At 47.9% G+C, this 21,933-nt stretch overlaps 1 protein-coding gene across 1 annotated transcript in view; it reads right to left on the minus strand.

The window, feature by feature from the left end:
• Positions 1 to 10,527: 10,527 nt before the first annotated feature.
• Positions 10,528 to 21,933, minus strand: part of tmie (transmembrane inner ear) — a 31,762-nt gene continuing 20,356 nt past the window's right edge. The window contains exons 3-4 of the mRNA XM_078398183.1: positions 15,048 to 15,197; positions 10,528 to 10,898 (exon numbers count right to left, since the gene is read on the minus strand). Of these exons, the coding sequence (XP_078254309.1) occupies positions 10,792 to 10,898; positions 15,048 to 15,197 (257 nt within the window). The 3' untranslated portion in view covers positions 10,528 to 10,791. The remainder of the gene's footprint in view (positions 10,899 to 15,047; positions 15,198 to 21,933) is intronic.

The raw sequence follows: 21,933 nt of genomic DNA on the forward strand, positions 1-21,933 counted from the left end.
ATATGGGGCATTTAGGTCGGCAGGGACGAGTTGGGCTGAAGGGCCTGTTTCCCAGCCGTATGACTCGATGGTTTAGTTTTGTTTTGTTTAGTTTAGTTACTATCAAGTGTACCGAGAAACAATGCAAAGCTTTAGTTGAGTGCTATCCAGTCAGCGGAAAGACAATACATGAATAATATTGAGCCGTCCACAGTGTACAGGTACTTGCTAAAGGGAATAACGTTTAGTGCAATAAAGCCCGATTAAAGATGGTCCGAGGGTCTCCAATGAGGTAGATGGGAGGTGAGGACCACCTCTAGTTGGTGAGAGGATGGTTCAGTTGCCTGATAACAGCTGGAAAGAAACTGCCCCTGAATCTGGAGGTGTGCGTTTTCACACTTCTGTACCTTTTGCCCGCTGGGAGAGGGAGAAGAGGGAGTGGCCAGGGTGAGACTGGTCCTTGATTATGCTACTGGCCTTGCCGAGGCAGCGTGAAGTATAGGTGGAATCAATGGGAGGGAGGTTGGTTTGCGTGTTGGTTTGGGCTGCGTCCACAATTCTCTGCAATTCACTTGGGTCGGACAGGTTTAGAGGGATGTGGGCCAAACGCAGGCAGTGTAGATGGGGCAAGTTGGTCGGCGTGGGCAGGTTGGACTGAAGTGCCTATTTCCACACTGTATGTTTCATGACAAATGTGACCAGCATAGATGTGGCGTCTTGGTTGGCTTGGACGGGTTAGACTCGGGGACCCCAGCAGACCTTTCAGGTGAGGCAGAGGTTCACTTGCACCTCCTCCAACCTCATCTACTGTATCCGTTGTTCAAGATGTGGACATTTATAGATCGGCGAGAGCAAACTGGGCAATCGTTTCTCTGAACATCGTCGCTCAGTCCGCCTGGGCCTACCTGATCTCCCGGTTGCTGAACACACTTTAACTCCCCCTCCCGTTCTCACACTGACCTTTCTGTCCTGGGCCTCCTCTGCTGTCCAAATGAAGCCAATCGCTAATTGGAGGAACAGCACCTCATATTTCGCTTGGGCAGCTTACAACTCAGCAGTATGAACGTTGACTTCTCTAACTTCAAACAACCCTTGCATGCCCTCTCTCTCCACCCCTCCCACACCCAAGTCATTGTACTGGTTTTGAAGTCTGAAGAAGGGTCTCAACCTGAAACGTCACCCATTCCTTCTCTCCTGAGATGCTGCCTGACCTGCTGAGTTACTCCAGCATTTTGTGAAATAAATACCTTCGATTTGTACCAACATCTGCAGTTATTTTCTTACAGTACTGGTTTTGAAAGTCGTCTTGTTGAGTCTTATTGTCTGTAACTCGTTTTCACCTAGCCCACAGCTAACAATGGCCTGTTTCCTTTATTATTCTCACTTTATTTGCATATCTTTCATTCATGTGTTCTACATCTCTCTACATCACCGTCTATGTCTCTCGTTACCCTTTCCCCTGACTCTCAGTCTGAAGAAGGGTCTTGTCCCCCGAAACGTCACCCATTCCTTCTCTTCAGAGATGCTGCCTGTCCCGCTGAGTTACTCCAGCATTTTGTGTCTATCTTTGGGCTTGTTTCATAGTTTAGAGATACAGCGTGGAAACCGGCCTTTCAGCCCACCGAGCCCACGGCTACCATTGATACGCTAACACTATCCTACACACTCGGGACAATTTACAATTTTACCGAAACCAATTAATAAACAAACCTGCACGTCTTTGGAGTGCGGGAGGAAGAAACCCACGCAGGTCACGGGGAGAACGTACAAACTCTGTACAGACAGCACCCGGGGTCAGGATCGAACCAGGGTCTCTGGGGCGGTAAATCAGCAGCTCAAACCCGCTGTGCCACTCTCCCGCCCATCACTGTGCTGCCCCTTTAAAATCATGTTCTATTCCTCTCAGTGATCCGGTTATAATGGACTGCAGTATTTCCCCGGTGGTGAGAGTACAAGTGTCAGTGTGTCCTTTTTGGTCACGGGCGTAATGGACTGGGCTACACCCACAATTCACTGCAACGTCTTGCGGTCTTGGGCAGAGCGGTTCAAAAGCCGTGCTGTGATGCTGTAACCCGACTGCATGGTTTCCTGAGGTGCATCTGTACTCGTTTGTAAGAGTCATTGGAGACATGCCGAGTGCCCTCAGTCACCTGAGGAAGTAGAGGCGTTGGCCGAACCATCAACGTGGCTGGCCCTCGGCAGATCACTGGTAATATGAACTCCAAGGAACTTGAAGTATAAGAAAATAACTGCAGATGCTGGTACAAATCGAAGGTATTTATTCACAAAATGCTGGAGTAACTCAACAGGTCAGGCAGCATCTCAGGAGAGAAGGAATGGGTGACGTTTCGGGTTCAGACTCAGTCTGAAGAAGGGTCTCGACCCGAAACGTCACCCATTCCTTCTCTCCTGAGATGCTGCCTGACCTGCTGAGTTACTCCAGCATTTTGTGAATAAATACCAAGGAACTTAAAGCTCTCAATGTCGTGTAAGAGTCAAAGTGACCATTTCAGCTAAAATGTGAAATGGAGTTGCCAGGTAAATTAGCGGCACTGCATTCCACAGCCCCTTGAAAACAAGATTCAATGCAAGACGACCTTGCAACTGTGGCCATCCTATGGGTGAACAGAATACAACAGCAATAGTTGGGTGGACCACCTGGTAGCGCAGAAATGGTGCAGACAAGGGGGGCTTACGAATGGATCGGGGAGGTGGCAGTGGCATCGTCTGCCCTCAGAAGAAATGGCGAGATGTTGCCAACAGTGCCAGGTGATCGAGAACAGGAGCATCCTGTGGCGTACACACAAAATGCTGGAGTAACTCAGCGGGGTCAGGCAGCATCTCTGGAGAGAAGGAATGGGTGACGTTTCAGGTCGAAACCCTTCTGAATCTGAAGAAGGGTCTAAACGCGAAACGTCACCCATTCCTTCTCTCCAGGGATGCTGCCTGTCCCCCGCTGAGTTACTCCACCATTTTGTGTCTATCTTCGATTTAAACCAGCATCTGCAGTCCTGTCCTACACATCCTTATATACACTGGAATTTAGAAGGATGAGAGGGGATCTTATCGAAACGCATAAAATTATTAAGGGGTTGGACACGTTAGAGGCAGGAAACATGTTCCCAATGTTGGGGGAGTCCAGAACAAGGGGCCACAGTTTAAGAATAAGGGGTAGGCCATTTAGAACGGAGATGAGGAAAAACTTTTTTAGTCAGAGAGTTGTGAATCTGTGGAATTCTCTGCCTCAGAGGGCAGTGGAGGCCAATTCTCTGAATACATTCAAGAGAGAGCTAGATAGAGCTCTTAAGTGGCGGCGCCTAACGGCTGCGGCTCGCTAGCAGTCTGTTCGTCTTTTTTCTTTTTTTTTTTGTTATGTGTCGGTGTTGGGATGGTTTTTTTTTTTTTTTGGTTGTGTATGTGTGGGGGGTGGTGGTGTGGTGGTGTGGGTGTGGGGAAACCTTTCTCTTTTAGGTCTCTTCCTCACGGCGCGGGGTGCGGCTCGGCCGCGGGGCCTTCCATCGCTGGTGCGGCTCGGCCGCGGGACCTAACATCGCCTGGTGCGGCTCGGCAGCTGGACTTAACATCGGCCGGCGCGGCTCGGCCGCTGGACTTAACAGTGCCCGGTGCGGCTCGGCCGCGGGACCTAACATCGCCTGGTGCGGCTCGGCCGCGGGGCCTAACATCGCCCGGCGCGGCTCGGCCGCTGGACTTAACAGTGCCCGGTGCGGCTCGGCCGCGGGGCCTAACATCGCCCGGCGCGGCTCGGCCGCGGGGCCTAACATCGCTGGTGCGGCTCGGCCGAGGGACTTTTCATCACTGGTGCGGCTCGGCCGCGAGGCCTAACATCGCTGGTGCGGCTCGGCCGAGGGACTTTTCATCGCCCGGTGCGGCTCGGCCGCGGGGCCTAACATCGCCCGGTGCGGCTTGGCCGCGGGGCCTAACATCGCCCGGTGCGGCTCGGCCGCGGGACTTAGCTGCGCACGGCTCGGCCACGGGGCCTTCCGTCGCCCGGCTCGGCCGCGAGACGTTTCAGCGCCTGGTGCGACTCGGCCGCGGGGACTTCCATCCCCTTGCGGGGACTGTGCGGGTCAGTCGGGGACAAGCTGTCTGTCCGTGGGCGTGGGGAAGAGAGTGGAAGTTTTGTTGCCTCCATCACAGTGAGGGGGTGTTTGGAGTCACTGTGATGGACGTTTGTGTTGGGGTCATGTGTCTTGTGTTCTTTTTTGTGTGTGACTGCTATGTAGTTTCGTTCGGTACCTTGGTACCGAATGACAAATAAAGCTCTGTTGAACTGTTAAGGATAGTGGAGTCAGGGGGTATGGGGAGAAGGCAGGAACGGGGTACTGATTGAGAATGATCAGCCATGATCACATTGAATGGCGGTGCTGGCTCGAAGGGCCGAATGGCCTCCTCCTGCACCTATTGTCTATTGTCTATCCTGGGGCGTGCTCTGCTGTGTTTGTGAGTGCGTGTGGGGAGATATGGAGATACGTGAGTGTGTGTGCCTTATTTGGTAGTGTAATAAAATGCCTAGTGTACCAAACTCTGTTGTCTGTATCCGGTGATCTATCGAACACGACTCTCAGCCATTCCCACTCCATCGATGCTGACTGGGGCACGTCCTCCACTGCGCATCCTGAAGTCGACAACCGGCTCCTACATCACGCTGACATAACCTTTGCTTCACGCAAGGATATAAAGTGCTGGAATAACTCGGCGGGTCGGGCAGCATCTCCGGAAAACAAGGGTGGGTGACGATTTGGGTCGAGACGGGAAGTAGGGTGTCAACCCGAAACGTCACCTATTCTAACTCTCCAGAGCTGCTGCCTGACCTGCTGAGTTACTCCAGCACTTTGTGTCCTTTTGTGTATGGACCACCATTGAGTCGTAGATAGTCATAGAGTGATACAGTGTGGAAACAGGCCCTTCGGCCCAACTTGCCAACACCGGCCAACATGTCCCAGCTGCACTAGTCCCACCTGCCCGCGTTTGGTCCATATCACTCCAAACCAGCCCTATCCATGTACCCGTCCAACTGTTTCTTAAGCAATGGGAAAGTCTCAGCCTCAACTACCTCCTCTGGCAGCTTGTTCCATACACCCACCACCTTCTGTGTGAAAAAGTTACCCCTCAGATTCCCACTAAATCTTTTCCCCTTCACCTTAAGCCTTTGTCCTCTGGTCCTCGATTCCCCTACTCTGGGCAAGAGACTCTGTGCGTCTACCGGAACTATTCCGCCCATGATTTTACATGCAGTTCTTTGCTTCTATTCTTTGACTTGGCATGAAGTTTGGCAGAGACATTGTCAGCCAAAGAGTTTGTTCCTGTGCTGTACTGTTCTATGCTCTATATTCAACGTTCTTACCATAAAGGAACCAAAGCAAAATCTATTTTTGAATTTCAGACTGGTGTCTGCTCATATCATATTTCCCTTTAATTATTTATTTTATCCTTTGCTACTTTCCAAAATTCTTCTCGCACACATACTGCTGTTCTCGAGACTTTTCTTTCAATAGATCATATTTAATTTAACTTACCGAATAGTGAAAGGCCTGGATAGAATGGATGTGGGGGAGGATGTTTCCACTAGTGGGAGAGTCTAGGACCAGAGGGCACAGCCTCAGAATTAAAGGACGTTTCTTTAGGAAGGAGATGAGGAGGAATTTCTTCAGTCAGAGGGTGGTGTATCTTTGGAATTCATTGCCACAGAAGGCTGTGGAGGCCAAGTCGATGTATGTTTGTAAGGCAGAGATAGATTCTTCATTAGTACGGGTGTCAGGGGTTATGGGGGGAAGTCAGGAGAATGGAGTTAGGAGGGAGAGATAGATCAGCAGTGATAGACTTGATGGGGCGAATGGCCTAATTCTGCTCCTATCACATGATCTTATGACTTTAATTTGCACGCACTGTCTTACCTGTCACGTCTATCTTTCTCAAAGAAATCACAAAATGTTTCTTATTATATTCCTCTACTTATCACAGCAGACCTAATTTTCCCCCCTCAAATTTTGGCCTCCCCTTCTATATTTACCATATGCAATTGATTTTATTTGCTTTTGGCGTAGACCTGTGTTATTCACTTTCAACCATTATAACCATTCTTCCTCTAGGGTTATAACATAGAACATAGAACAGTACACCGCAGGAACTGGTCAGTGGTCTGGCAGTTGTCAGGCCGCATTTGGAGTATTGTCAGCAGTTATGGGCCCCATATCTGAGGAAGGATGTGCTGACTCTGGAGAGGGTCCAGAGGAGGTTTACAACAATGATCGCAGGAATGAGTGGGTTAACATATGACAGCACTGGGCCTGTACTCACTGGAGTTTAGAAGGATGAGGGGGAACCTCATTGAAACGTACAGACTAATGAAAGGCTTGGATAGAGTGGATGTGGAGAGGATGTTTCCACTAGTGGGAGAGTCTAGGACCAGAGGTCACAGCCTCAGAATTAAAGGACCCTCTTTTAGAAAGGAGGTGAGGAAGGAAATTCTTTAGTCAGTGGGAATCTGTGAAAGTCAATCTGTGGAATTCATTGACATTAACTACACAGATCTGTAGTTAATCTGTGGAATTCATTGCAACAGAGGGCTGTGGAGGCCAAGTCAGTGGATATATTTTAAGGCAGAAGTAAACAAATTCTTGATTAGAACGGGTGTCAAAGGTTATAGGGAGAAGGCAGGAAAGTTGGATTTGGAGGCAGAGATCAGCCATGATTGAATGGCGGAGTAGACTCGATGGACCGAATGGCCTAGTTCTACTATAATTTGTGAACTTGTGAACGGGCCCTTCGGCCCACTATGTGTATGCTGAGTTACGTTAAGCTCCTCTGCCTGCACGAGATCCACATTTCTCTATTCCCTGCACTTCCATCATCATCATCATCATATATATACAGCCGGAAACAGGCCTTTTCGGCCCTCCAAGTCCGTGCCGCCCAGCGATCCCCGCACATTAACACTATCCTACACCCACTAGGGACAATTTTTACATTAACCCAGCCAATTAACCTACATACCTGTACGTCTTTGGAGTGTGGGAGGAAACCGAAGATCTCGGAGAAAACCCACGCAGGTCACGGGGAGAACGTACAAACTCCTTACAGTGCAGCACCCGTAGTCAGGATCGAACCTGAGTCTCCAGCGCTGCCTTCGCTGTAAAGCAGCAACTCTACCGCTGCGCTACCGTGCCTATCTGAAAACCTCTTAGGCACCACTATCGTATCTGCCTCCACCACCATCCCTTGCAGTGCGTTCTATGCACCCACTACTGTCTGGATAAGATATTTGCTCTGTACAACTCCTCTCACCTGATAGCTATGCCTCCTAGGTTTGGACATTTCCACCCTGGGAAAAAGGTTCTGACTGTCGACCCCATCTATGCCTCTCATCTTTTATACACTTCTATCGGGTTCCCCCTCAGCCTCTGGCGTTCCGGAGAAAATAATCCACGTTTGGCCAACCTCTCCTTGTAGTTAAACACCCTGTGAATGCAGGCAACATTCTGGTGAACCTCCCCCGCACCCTCTCCAAAGCCCCCACATCCTTCCTGTAATGGGACGACCAGAACTGCACACAACACTCCAAATGCGGCCTGACCTATGTCCCATAAACCTGCATCGTGACTTCCTCACTCATACACTCAATGCCCTGACCGATAGGGGTTGCCAACTTTCTAACTCCCAAATAAGGGACAAAAGGTGATGTCACCGCCAGCGCCCCACGTGACCTCACCCAGCCAGCGGCCACGTGCTCCCGCTCCACCAATGGTGGCGGCCCGGACCGGGAGGCGGGTTGCCACGTAACCTCCGTTAGGCAAACACGCTCGGCCCCGCTCCCCAAACACACTCTGTTAGCCTACACTGTCCGGGCCTACAGCGGCCCCCGGGCCTGCAGTGTCCGTGCCTACACTGTCTGGGCCTACAGCGGCTCCCGTGCCTACAGTGTCCGTGCCTACAGTGCCTACAGTGTCTGGGCCTACAGCACCCCCCGGGCTTAATACGGGACAAGGACGGTCCCGTACGGGACAAATTTCGCCCAATATATGAGATGTCCCGGCTAATACGGGACAGTTGGCAACCCTACTGACCGATGAAGGCAAGTATACCATACGCATTCTTTATTACACTATCTACTTGTGTTGCCACTTACAGAGAACACAGAACAGTACTATTGTGCTATTTATTCCATTGACTCCATCGACACCTCACGCTGCCTCGGCAAGGCCAGCAGCATAATCAAGGACCAGTCGCACCCTGGCCACTCCCTCTTCTCTCATTGGGCAAAAGGTATAGAAGTGTGAAAACACTCACCTCCAGATTCAGGGACAGTTTCTTCCCAGCTGTTATCAGGCAACTGAACCATCCTACCGCAACCAGAGAGCAGTCCTGAACTACTATCTACCTCATTGGTGACCCTCGGACTATCTTAGATCGGACTTTACTGTCTTTACCTTGCACTAAATGTTATTTGTAAGAAGGAACTGCAGATGCTGGATTAAACCGAAGATAGACACAAAATGCTGGAGTAGCTCAGTGGGTTAGGCAGCATCTCTGGAGAGAAGGAATGGGTGACGTTTCAGATTGAGACCCTTCTTCAGATTATGTTATTCCCTTATCATGTATCTGTACACTGTGAATGGCTCGATTGTTATCATGTATTGTGTTTCTGCTGACTGGTTACAAGGCAACAAAAGCTTTTCATTGTACCTCGGTACACGTGACAATAAACTAAACTGAGACTAATGTGTAAGAAGGGACTGCAGATGCTGGTTTAAACCGAACATAGACACAAAAAGCTGGAGTAACTCAGCGGGACAGACAGCGTCTCTGGAGAGAAGGAATGGGTGACGTTTCGGTTAACTGAAACTGAGTACAGCACAGGAATAGACCCTTCGGCCCACAATGTTTGTGCTGAACATGATGCCATGTTGAACAGATCTCATCTGCCTGTGATGATCCATATCCCTCCATTCCCTGCATATCCATGTGCCTCTCTAAAAGCCTCTTAAATGCCACTACCGTACCTGCCTCCTCCACCACCCCTGGCAGTGCGTTCCAGGCCCCCACCACCCTCTGTCTAAAAACACTTGCCCCTCACGTCTTCACCCTCTCACCTTAAAGCTGTGCCCTCTAGTGTACTACATTTCCACTCTGTGAAAAAAAGGTTCTGACTGTCTACCCTATCTAAGGCCCTCACAATTTCATGTACTTCTGTCAGGCCTCCCCTCAACCTCTGACATTGTTGAATAAAACAACAAAGTGAAATAACGAACATAAGTTTTATCGAAGCCGGAAGTGGCGGTTTATTGTGTTCATTTCATACAACTGTGAAACTGCCGTTCCTGTTGGTCGAGTTTAGAAATTCAGTGTACATATGCAACCCCAGCATTGACAGAGGTGAGGAGACCGAGTCTGGGACCGTCAACACACTTCCCAAATTAGATCCAACTTAGGACTTCGAAAAAATATTGGCTGGTCAGCACGCAACCATTAAACACTTTGGCAAATAGTTCAGTTTAGTTTTGTGCAGTTTAGTTTAGTTTAGTTTAGTTTAGTCTAGTTTAGTTTAGTTTAGTTTAGTTTAGTTTAGTTTAGTTTAGTTTAGTTTAGTTTAGTTTAGTTTAGTTTAGTTTAGTTTAGTTTAGTTTAGTTTAGTTTAGTTTAGTCTAGTTTAGTCTAGTTTAGTTTAGTCTAGTCTAGTCTAGTTTAGTTTAGTTTAGTTTAGTTTAGTTTAGTTTAGTTTAGTTTAGTTTAGTTTAGTTTAGTTTAGTTTAGTTTAGTCTAGTTTAGTCTAGTTTAGTCTAGTCTAGTTTAGTTTAGTTTAGTTTAGTTTAGTTTAGTTTAGTTTAGTTTAGTTTAGTTTAGTTTAGTTTAGTTTAGTTTAGTTTAGTTTAGTTTAGTCTAGTTTAGTTAGGTACAGTTTAGTTTAGTTTAGTTTGGTACAGTTTAGTTTAGTTTAGTTTAGTCTAGTTTAGTCTAGTTTAGTCTAGTTTAGTTTGGTACAGTTTAGTTTAGTTTGGTACAGTTTAGTTTAGTTTAGTTTGGTACAGTTTAGTTTAGATTAGTTTAGTTTAGTTTCAATTAGAATAGTTTAGTTAAGTTTAGTTTAGTATAGTTTAGATTAATTTAGTTTAGTTTAGTTTAGATTAGAATAGTTTAGTTTAATTAAGTTTAGTTTAATTTAGGGATAAAGTGTGGAAACAGGCCCTTCGGCCCACCGAATCCGCACCGACCAGCGATCCCCGCACACTAGCACTATCCGACACACACTAGGGACAATTTACACATTTACCAAGACAATTAACCTACAAACCTGTACTTCTTAGGAGTGTGGGAGGAAACCAGAGCACCTAGAAAAAACGCACGCAGGTCACGGGGAGAACGTACAAACTCCGTACAGACAGCACCCGTAGTCAGGATCAAACCCGGGTCTCTGGCGCTGTGAGGCAACAACTCTACCACTGCGCCACCGTGCTGCCCAATACATCACGTAAAGACGGCTGTGGAGGCCAAGTCAGTGGATATTTTTAAGGCAGAGATAGATAGACTCTTGATTAGTACGGGTATCAAGGGTTATGGGGAGAAGGCAGGAGAAGGGGGTTAGGAGGGAGAGATGGATCACCCATGATTGAATGGCGGAGTAGACTTGATGAGCCGAATGGCCTAATTCTGCTCCTATCACATGAACATGAATGTATTTCAATGAATTGGCAAAGCTGTGAAAGAGTTGGAGAGGCAGGAACATCCGCCAGAGATCACGGAGAGATTGGAATGAAAGCAGACAGACGTCAGGTCAGACAGGTCGAGGGGTTAATTTCAGAGAGGTGCCATCTCATCTTCTTCCTGAAGGACTGGCAAAGAGTGGACAGATCGGTGTTGCAGTTGACCAGAAACAGTTTGCAGAGGGATAGTGTCAGAGGAATCTAGGAGTCAGGAGAAAGAGAGAGAAAGAGAGTGAGAGAAAAACAAACAGATCAGGACTAGAAAACAGAAACCTTACCTCAATCCAGCTGCAACCTATCATGTCTGAAGAAGGGTCTCGACCCGAAACGTCACCCATTCCTTCTCTCCCGAGATGCTGCCTGACCTGCTGAGTTACTCCAGCATTTTGTGAATAAACCTATCATGACTTCCTGACTCTTGTCCTCAATGCCCCAACCAACAAAGGCAAGACATAGATTCATAGAGAGTCATAGAGTGATACAACGTAGAAACAGGCCCTTCTGCCCAACTTGCCCACACCGGCCAACATGTCCCATCTACACTCGTCCCACCTGCCCACATTTGGCCCATATCCATCCAGACCTGTCTAACTGTTTCTTAAACATTGGGATGGTCCCAGCCTCAACGACCTCCTCTGGCAGATCGTTCCATACACCCACCACCCTTTGTGTGAAAAATGTTACCCGAAAGATTCCTATTGAATCTTTTCCCCTTCACCTTGAACCTATGTCCTCTGGTTCTCGGTTCCCTAGGGCTGTGGAGGCCGTCAGTGGATATTTTTAAGGCAGAGATAGACAACTTCTTGATTAGAACGGGTGTCAAGGGTTATGGCGAGGGCAGAAAAATGGAATTAGGAGGCAGAGATCAGCCATGATTAAATGGCGGAGTGGACGCGATCGGCCGAATGGCCTAATTCAACTCCTATACCTTGTGAACTTGTGAACATTTTTCTCATAACATGGTGCTGAATACTGATCACAATACTCTAACTGCAGCCTCACTGACGTCCTACACAAACTGCAACGTAACCTCACAACTTTTATACTCATATTAAAGGATGTTGTTGAGCTAGAAAGCCTGCGGAGAAGATATACGAGAATCACTTCAAGTAGCCCTTGCTTTCCCTCCCTCCATCCCCTCCCCCTTCCCAGTTCTTACTGTCTCCGACTACATTTTATCTCTGTACCGCCCCCTCCCCTGACATCAGCCTGAAGAAGGGTCTCGGCCCGAAACGCCACGCATTCCTTCTCTCCAGAGATGCTGCCTGTCCCCCTGAGTTACTCCAGCATTTTGTATCTATCTTCGATTTAAACCAGCATCTGCAGTTCTTTCCTACACAGATTTACGAGGAGGTTGCCAGGACTCGAGGGCCTGAGCTATAGGGAGTAGTTGGGCTGGCCAGGACTCTATTCCTTGGAGCACAGGAGTACTGTGAATAGAGTGCTTCAGCGTTGCTGTTTAAGTCGCTGATTCAGCAGCGATGAGCTCATTGCACAACGGACTGTCTCTAACCTTAAACATTCAACACAAAATTTCAAGCCCATAGCGCTGCGTACACGAGCGATTCAATGAGCTGCCACAGCAGAGGAGGGAGGAAGAAAGGCATCGAAGTGATGGCAGTCTAATTGTGAAGTTCATAAATCAGAAGATGGGTATTACTTGCAGCCATTGATGTTGAATTGGATGGAAAGTAATGAAATACCATATCTGCACACTCTGATCTAATCTTCACTGGACCGCAGCTAGCTTCAATAACAGAAGCTTGAATGCATGCACCACCAGACTCAGGAACAGCTTCTTCCCCTCTATGTTCACATTCATAGGCTCTTGGAGCAGAATTAGGCCACTCGGCCCATCGAGTCTACGCCATTCAATCATGGCTGATCCATCTTTCCCTCTCAGCCCCATTCTCCTGTCTCCTCCACATAACCCCTGACACCCGTACTAATCGAGAACCTATCTATCACTGCCTGAAGGAAGGATCTTGACCCGACACGTCACCCATTCCTTCTCCCAGAGATGCTGCCTGCCCCTCCAGCATTTTGTGTCTCCATTGAATCAGAGAGAGATAGATTCTTGATCAGTACGGGTGTCAGAGGTTATGGGGAGAAGGCAGGAGAATTGGGTTAGGAGGGAGAGATAGATCAGCCATGATTGAATGGTGGAGTAGACTTGATGGGCCGAATGGCCTAATTCTGCACCTAGAACTTATGAACATGAACATACTCCTTATGAACTTATGACCTTGCCTCCACAGCCGTCTGTGGCAATGAATTCCACAGATTCACCACCCTCTGACTCATGAGATTCCTCCACATCTCCTTTCCAAAGGTATTCCTTTATGCTTCTGGCTGGACCTTCCAGCTATTATCAGGCAACTGAACCATTATATCACTAACTGGAAAGAGCAGTCATGACCTCCCATCTACCTCATTAAGGACCTGTGTACTATCTATAATCAAACTTTACCACCCTCTGACTAAAGGAATTCATCCTCATCTCTTTTCTAAAGGTACATCCTTTTATTCTGAGGCTGTGGCCTTTGGTCCTAAACTGTCCCACAAGTGGAAAAATCTTCTCCACATCCATTCTATTCAGGCCTTTCACTTTTTTGGCAGGGGATAAAGGGTACAACATTTAGGGCAAGATAAAGCCCGATTATAGATAGTCCGGCGGTCTCCGATGAGGTAGATGGGAGGTCAGGACCACTCTCCAGTTGGTGATAGGATGGTTCAGTTGCCTGATAACAGCTGGGAAGAAACTGCCCCTGAATCTGGAGGTGTTCTGTTCACTTTAGTAGACTTGATGGGCCGAATGGCCTAATTCTGCTCCGAGAACTAATGAGCTGATAACGGAGGGGAAGAAGCTGTTCCTGAGTCTGGTGGTGTGCACGATTTCAGGCTTCGGTTTTATACAAATATTGAAGCTAGCCTGCCATCCAGTGAAGATTAGATCAGTAGACTCGATGGGCCGAATGGCCAAAATTACAAGTACGTACTTTCCCGACAGTCAAAGAGTTGTAACCATTGTTACCTGGTATTGAAGGTCGGCACAAAATGCTGGAGTAACTCAGTGAGTCGGGCAGCAACTCTGGGGGAAAACACTTCAACTCCCCCTCCCATTCCCACACTGACCTCTCCGTCCTGGGCCTCCTCCACTGTCAGAGTGAGGCCACACACAAACTGGAGGAACAGCACCTCATATTTCTCTTGGGCAGCTTACACCCCAGCGGTATGAATGTTGATCTGTATAATTTTACGTAACTCCTGCATTCCCTTTCCCGCACTCCAGTTATCCTACAAGTTCGCATCCTTGTGGAATTCTCTGCCGCAGAAGGCAGTGGAGGACAATTCACTAGATGTTTTCAAGATAGAGTTAGCTCTAGCTCTCAGGGCTAACGAAATCAAGGGATATGGGGAGAAGGCAGGAACGGGGTTCTGGATGATCTGCCATGATAGAGCTCTTAAGGAGAGAGCTAGATAGAGCTCTTAAGGATAGCGGAGTCAGGGGGTATGGGGAGAAGGCAGGAACGGGGTACTGATTGAGAATGATCAGCCATGATCACATTGAATGACGGTGCTGGCTCGAAGGGCCGAATGGCCTCCTCCTGCACCTATTGTCTATTGTCTGTTGTCTTATCATATTACAATAGACAATAGACAATAGGTGCAGGAGGAGGCCATTCGGCCCTTTGAACCAGCACCGCCATTCAATGTGATCATGGCTGATCATTCTCAATCAGTACCCCATTCTTGCCTTCTCCCCATACCCCCTGACTCCGCTATCCTTAAGAGCTCTATCTAGCTCTCTCTTGAAAACATCCAGAGAATTGGCCTCCACTGCCTTCTGAGGCAGAGAATTCCACAGATTCACAACTCTCTAACTGAAAAGGTTATTCCTCATCTCAGTTCTAAATGGCCTACCCCTTATTCTTAAACTGTGGCCCCTTGTTCTGGACTCCCCCAACATTGGGAACATGTTTCCTGCCTCTAACGTGTCCAACCCCTTAATAATCTTATACATTTCGATAAGATCTCCTCTCATCCTTCTAAATTCCAGTGTATACAAGCCTAGTCGCTCCAGTCTTTCAACATATGATAGTCCCGCCATTCCGGGAATTAACCTAGTAAACCTACGGTTTTGAATGGCGGTGCTGGCTCAAAGGGCCGAATGACCTCCTCCTGCACCTATTTTCTCTGTTACTCTGTTTCTGTTAATTCTGCTCCTTGAACTTATGAAATGTGGCCTGACCAGTGCCTTGTAAAGCGGCAACAACCATAGACAATGATCAAGGATCGGTTGAAGCTTCCATGGTGACACCGCACACCGCACACGGACAATGATCTCACCTCCTGGCATCTCCGTCAGTTCGTTCAGCGGAGGGACATTGTCCAATGTGTTGGCGTACTTCTTCGCCGCCTGGCGCTGGGCGTAGCGTGCTTCGATCTCCTTCTTTGTCCTTGGAATGCGACACTTGAAGATGCAACACAGTACGATGACTGAAAGGGAAGGATAAAGTATGGAAACATGTGCATATACACAGAGAAACAAAACGGACAGGTTAGATGCAGGGAAAATGTTCCCCATGCTGGGGAGTAGTCCAGAACCAGGGGTCACACGGTTTAAGAATAAGGGGTGGGCCATTTAGGACTGAGATGAGGTAAAAACACTCTTCACCCAGAGAGTTGTGAATCTGTGGAATTCTCTGCCACAGAAGGCAGTGGAGGCCAATTCACGAGATGTTTTCAAGAGAGAGTTGGATATAGCTCTTAGGGCTAACGGAATCAAGGGAAATGGGGAGAAAGCAGGAACGGGGTACTGATTTTAGATGATCAGATTTTTTTTTAGATTTTTTTTAGATTTAGAAATACAGCGCGGACACAGGCCCTTCGGCCCACCGAGTCCGCGCCGCCCAGCGATCCCCGCACACACTAACACTATCCTACACACACTAGGGACAATTTTTACATATTACCCAGTCAATTAACCTACATACCTGCACGTCTTTGGAGTGTGGGAGGAAACCGAAGATCTCGGCGAAAACCCACGCAGGTCACGGGGAGAACGAACAAACTCCGTACAGACGGCGCCCGCAGTCAGGATCGAACCTGAGTCTCCGGCGCTGCATTCCCTGTAAGGCAGCAACTCTACCGCTGCGCTACCGTGCAAATGGAATCAAGGGATATGGGGAGAAAGCAGGAACGGGGTACTGAATTTAGATGATCAGCCATGATTGATGAGCTGAATGGCAGTGCTAGCTGAGTGGCCTACTCCAGCACCTATTTTCTATGTTTCTATGTGTCCATGTTTCCTTGCTGTATGGCTGTATGACTATCTTGGGATATTTTTAAAGGGTTTTTGTTAGATATGTAGAGCGGAACAGTCCCTTCGGCCCACTGAGTCCATGCCGACCAGCGATCCCCGCGCACTATCAGTACCCTGCTCACCAGGGACAATTTACAATTTTACAGAAGCCAATTAACCTACAAACCTGTGGAGTGTGGGAGGAAACCGCGGATTCCAGAGAAAATCCACGCAGAGAACGTACAAACTCCTTACAGACAGCACTCGTAGTCAGGATCGAACCCGGTTCTCTGGCGCTGTGAGGCAGCAACTCTGCCGCTGTGCCACCGTGCCGGCATCGTTAACAAAAAAATATCATCTTTGACTTGACGACAAGGACCACTTTATTATCCAAAAAACGACAAAAAAAAAGAGTCTGTAGATTAAACTCATGGCTTGGTCAAAGCTAAGATAGTTGTGGAGGATTACAAGTGCAGGAAGGAACTGTTGATGCTGGTTTAAACCGAAGATAGGCTCCAAAAAAGCTGGAGCGCCCATCCCCTCTCTCCAGAGATGCTGCCTGCCCCGCTGTGTCACTCCAGCTATTTTCGTCAATCTGAAAGATTACAGATGGGAATCAGTTCCCGGTAATTCCCATGATTAAAAAGTCATCAGGTTGCCACAATGAGTACATTATGTTCCCCCTCCCTCCCCCACGGTGAATTCACATTGGCTTTGTACCCCTGGGTGCAGTCAGCAAGCTGAACGGTAAACAAATAAATCAAGATTGTTTGTTGCGGAAGGGTTTGGAGTGCAGCCAAGATTAACAATGCCATTGGGAGTGGGCTCCACTCTGAGTGGGCAGTGTCACTCAGTTCCATTGAGCAGGCTCCAGTCCTGTATCGTTTTATTTTTGTACCCATTGTAACTGCGTGCTAATCGTCAAGCGCACACAAGTCTTTAAGTTTCCCATTAATGCTAAAGTCATCTTCAGTTTAGTTTATTGTCATGAGCAAACATAGTGCTCAAACATTTATTTTGAGGGGGCCAGAATACAAAAACAGGGATGCAATGCTGAGGCTCTATAAGGCGCTGGTCAGGCCGCATTTGGAGTACTGTGAGCAGATTTGGGCCCCATATCTGAGGAATGATGTGCTGGCCCTGGAGAGGGTCCAGAGGAGGTTTCCAAGAATGATCCCAGGAATGAGTGGACTAGCATATGATGAGAGTTTGTCGGCACTGGGCCTGTACTCGCTGGAGTTCAGAATGTTGAGGGGGGACCTCATTGAAACTTACAGAAAGGCGGAGATAGAGTGGATGTGGAGAGGATGTTTCCACTGGTGGGAGAGTCTAGGACCAGAGGTCACAGCCTCAGAATTAAAGGGCGCACTTTTAGAAAAGTGGTGAGGAGGAACCTCTTTAGTCAGAGGGTGGTTAATTTGTGGAACTCAAATGCCACAGAGGGCTGTTGAGGCCAAGTCAGTGGATATTTTTAAGGCAGAGATATCAAATTCTTGATTAGAACGGGTGTCAAGGGTTATGGGGAGAAGGAAGGAAAATGGGACTAGGAGGCAGAGATCAGATTGAATGGCGGCATACACCCGATGGGCCGAATGGCCTAATTCTACTCCCATAACTTGTGAACTTGACCTTAATGTTGAAAACTCACGGCGGTACAGAGGTGCGGTGGTAGAGTTGCTGCCACACAGCGCCAGAAACCCGGGTTCGATCCTGACTATGGGTGCTGTCTGTATGGAGTTTGTACGTTCTCCCTGTGACCGTGTGGGTTTTCTCTGAGTGCTCCAGTTTCCTCACGTGTCCCATAGTGGTGCGGGATTGTAGGTTAATTAGCCCTCTGTAAAGATAGATTGAATGGCGGAATAGACCTGGTGGGCCGAATGGCCTAATTCTGCTCCTATCACATGAACTTATGAGAAAACAATCCATATTTGTCCAAGACCCTCTAATCCAAGCTCCATCCTGGACGTTAGACAAACCTAGAACTCTGGCTCTAGCTTAATAGTTTTATTAGGTCAGAGTATCAGGGGGTAGTGGATAAAGGAGGATAAATAGAATTAAAATACCAGAATCCAACACAGTGGTGTAGCAGGTTCAATCATGACAATGGGCAGACACAAAATACTGGAGTAACTCAGCGGGACAGGCAGCATCTCTGGAGAGAAGGGATGGGTGACGTTTCGGCTCAAGACCTTTCTTCAGACTGGCCTGTCTCTATTTCAATTGCATATTCCAATACTTTCTTGAACTTCGTGTGGGAAGGAACACAGATGCTGGTCTCCAATGAAGATAGACACATAATGCTTCTTGAATTGGCCTCCACTGCCTTCTGAGGCAGAGAATTCCACAGATTCACAACTCTCTGACTGAAAATGTTTTTCCTCGTCTCAGTTCTAAATGGCCTACCCCTTATTCTTAAACTGTGGCCCCTTGTTCTGGACTCCCCAACATTGGGAACATGTTTCCTGCCTCTAACGTGTCCAACCCCTTCATAATCTTATACATTTCAATAAGATCTCCTCTCATCCTTCTAAATTCCAGTGTATATGCCTAGTCGCAAGGATATTCTTGCCATTGAGGGCGTGCAGCGTAGGTTTACTAGGTTAATTCCCGGAATGGCGGGACTGTCATATGTTGAAAGACTGGAGCGACTAGGGTCAGTCTGAAGAAGGGTCTCGACCCGAAACGTCACCCATTCCTTCTCTCCTGAGATGCTGCCTGACCCGCTGAGTTACTCCAGCATTTTGTGAAATATATACCTTATGTGTATATTTTGTGTACAGACCAGTTATGCTGTTGCAAGCAAGAATTTCATTGTTTTGTTGTGAACACAAATGATAGAGTTTAGAGTTTTGGTTTAGGGTTAGACTATATATTGTCACGTCTACCGAGGTACAGTGTAAAGCTTTGTTCAGCATGCTATCCAATTAGATCAGACAATACCAAACATATACTGTATACAATCAAGTCAAACACTACCTTGTACACTAGGTAGAGCAAAGGGGAAGATACAGAGTGCAGAATATAGTTCTCAGCATTGTAGCGCACCAGTTCCACAGACAAAGTCCAATGTTCACAATGGGGTAGAGGTGAATCGGACAGTACCCTAGCTTATGGAAGGGCCGTTCAGAAGCCTGATAACAGAGGGGAAGAAGCTGTTCCTGAGTCTGGTGGTGCGCACTTTCAAGCTTCTGTACCCTCTGCCGGACGGGAGCGGGGAGAAGGAGGAATGATCGGGGTGGGACAAGTTGGGCAGCAGTGTGGCGCAGCAGTAGAGCTTCTGTCTCACAGTGCCAGAGACCCTGGTTCGATCCTGACTACGGGCGCTGTCTGTATGGAGTTTGTACGTTCTCCCCGTGACCTGTGTGGGTTTTCTCCGAGATCTTCCCACTTCTCCCACACTCCAAAGATGTACGTTAATTGGCTTGATATAAATGTAAAATTGGCCCTCGCGTGTGTAGGGTAGTGTTAACGTGCTGGGATCGCTGGTCGGCGCGGACTCGATGGGCCGAGGGGCCTGTTTCCACGCTGTATCTCTAAACTAAACTAAACTAAACTAAATACTCCAGTTCGGTTTAGTTTATTGTCACGTGTGCTGAGGTACAGTGAAAAGCTTTTGTTGTGTGCTAACCAGTCAGCGGAAAGACAATGAGTCCATCAGTGGTAGTAAGGTTTGAGTGAAACAAGGTTTGTCTCAGTGCCCAACTTTACTGCAAGGCTTGAGTCCCTATCGGAGAAAGGAAAACAAGTTTTGTTTTTGTAGCATGTTAGTGATTCCCTCCGGGATGAATAAAATGTGATCGTATCGCATCGCATCGTATCGTGATGGAGTTATCCTGGGAGCACTGAGAAGTGTTCTTCCAGGAAGCACCCTGCTGGTATAAGCTTCAGACTGGCAACAGGTGGGGGAACAATCATTAGCTTCGCTCTTGGTCCCTGCAGTAATCAGCCACCGTCTGCACCACGGGGTGGTAATTGTCACTGCATGTTTACGTAGAATGCCACTGCTGCTCAATGCCAAAGATAGACACAAAGTGCTGGAGTAACTCAGCGGGACAGGCAGCATCTCTGAAGTGAAGGAATAGGTGTCATAAGTGTTAGGTGCAGAATTGGGCCATTCGGCCCATCAAGTCTACTCTGCCATTCAATCATGGCTGACCTATCTCTCCCTCCAAACCCCATTCTCCGGCCTTCTCCCCATAACCCCTGACACCCGTACTAATCAAGAATCTATCCATCTCTGCCTTAAAAATAGCCACTGACTTGGCCTCCACAGCCTTCTGTGGCAAAGAACTCCACAGATTCACAACCCTTTGACGAAAGAAATTCCTCCTCATCTCCTTCCTAAAGGAACATCCTTTTCAGGTCATGACCCTTCTTCAGACTGAAATGCTCCTCTCGGGGCCGACCCCTTCTGGACTCCCCCAACATCGGGAACATTTTTCCTGCCTGTCCAATCCATTAATAACATAACATAACATAACAACACTTTATTGTCACTCGGCTTTTTACACCGAACGAAATTTCATTAATCTTATATGTTTCGATAAGATCCCCTCTTATCTTTCTAAATTCCAGTGAATACAAGCCTAGTCAACCAATTCTTTCATCATATGTCAGTCCTGCCACGCTGGGAATTCACCTGGTGAACCTACGCTGCACTCCCTCAATAGCAATAATGTCCTTCCTCAAATTTGGAGCCCAAATCCTCTCACTATGAACTTCTTCTAAGAAGCGTCCCGACCCGAAACGTCACCCACCCTTTTTTTCCCAGAGATGCTTCCTGAGTTACTCCAGCACTTCTACTTTTCTGTACGTTTGTCCTTGACTTGGTGCTCACCACGAAGGCCGAAGGTGTCTGGGTCTAAAGAAGAACCTCGACCCGAAACGTCATCCGTTCCTTCTCTCCAGAGTTGCTGCCTGTCCCGCTGAGTTACTCCAGCATTTTGTACCTATCTTTGGTGTAAACCCGCATCTGGAGTAGACTGAGCGATCGTTTCGCTGAACACCTTCGCTCAGTCCGCTTGAACATACCTGATCTCCCGGTTGCCAAACACTTTAATTCTCCTTCCCATTCCCACACTGACCTTTCCATCCTAGGCATCCTCCATTGTCAGAGTGAGGCTAAACGCAAATTGGAGAACAGCGCCTCATATTTTGCTTGGGCAACTTACAGCCCAGCGGTATGAATATTGATTTCTCTCACTTCAGGTAACCCCGGCATTCCCTCTCTCTCTACCCCTCCCCCACCCAAGTCACACTAGCTTTTCGTTTTCTCCCAACAAACAGCTAACAATGGCCTGTTTCCTTTATCATCGTTGCCTTTTTGCATATTTTTCACTCATTGTTCTTCATCTCCCTACATCATCGTCTATATCACTTGTTTCCTTATCCCTAAACAGTCTGAAGAAAGGTCTCGACCCGAAACGTCACCCATTCCTTCTCTCCGGGGATGCTGCCTGTCCCCCTGAGTTACTCCAGCTTTTTGTGTCCATCTTCAGTTTAGTTTAGTTTAGTTTAGAGATACAGCGCCTTTCGGCCCCCTGAGTCCGCACCGACCAGCTGCGCCACCGTGCCACCCTCTGGCGTAAACCAGCATCTGCAGTTCCATCCTGAGCGATAATCTCACTGATCTGTATGCAAAAAAATAATCTCCCGATACCATGATACACATGATAATAAAGAAGCATTGAACCGCAGACACGACCCAGTCTGAATCATTGACTGTGTATGTGATGAGAGGTCTCAACTAGTCTTCGCCTGGGTAGGGAAAAGCCAAATGGCATTTAATCCCATGGCGATTATGTTTCCATTGGGTCATTCTGATCAATTTGCGGGCAGCACGGTGGCGCAGCGGTAGAGTTGCTGTCTTACAGCGATTACAGCGCCGGAGACCCGGGTTCGATCCCGACTATGGGCGCCTTCTGTACGGAG

The sequence above is a fragment of the Rhinoraja longicauda genome, chromosome 4 (genome assembly GCF_053455715.1).
Source record: "Rhinoraja longicauda isolate Sanriku21f chromosome 4, sRhiLon1.1, whole genome shotgun sequence".
Taxonomy (NCBI): Eukaryota; Metazoa; Chordata; class Chondrichthyes; order Rajiformes; family Arhynchobatidae; genus Rhinoraja; species Rhinoraja longicauda.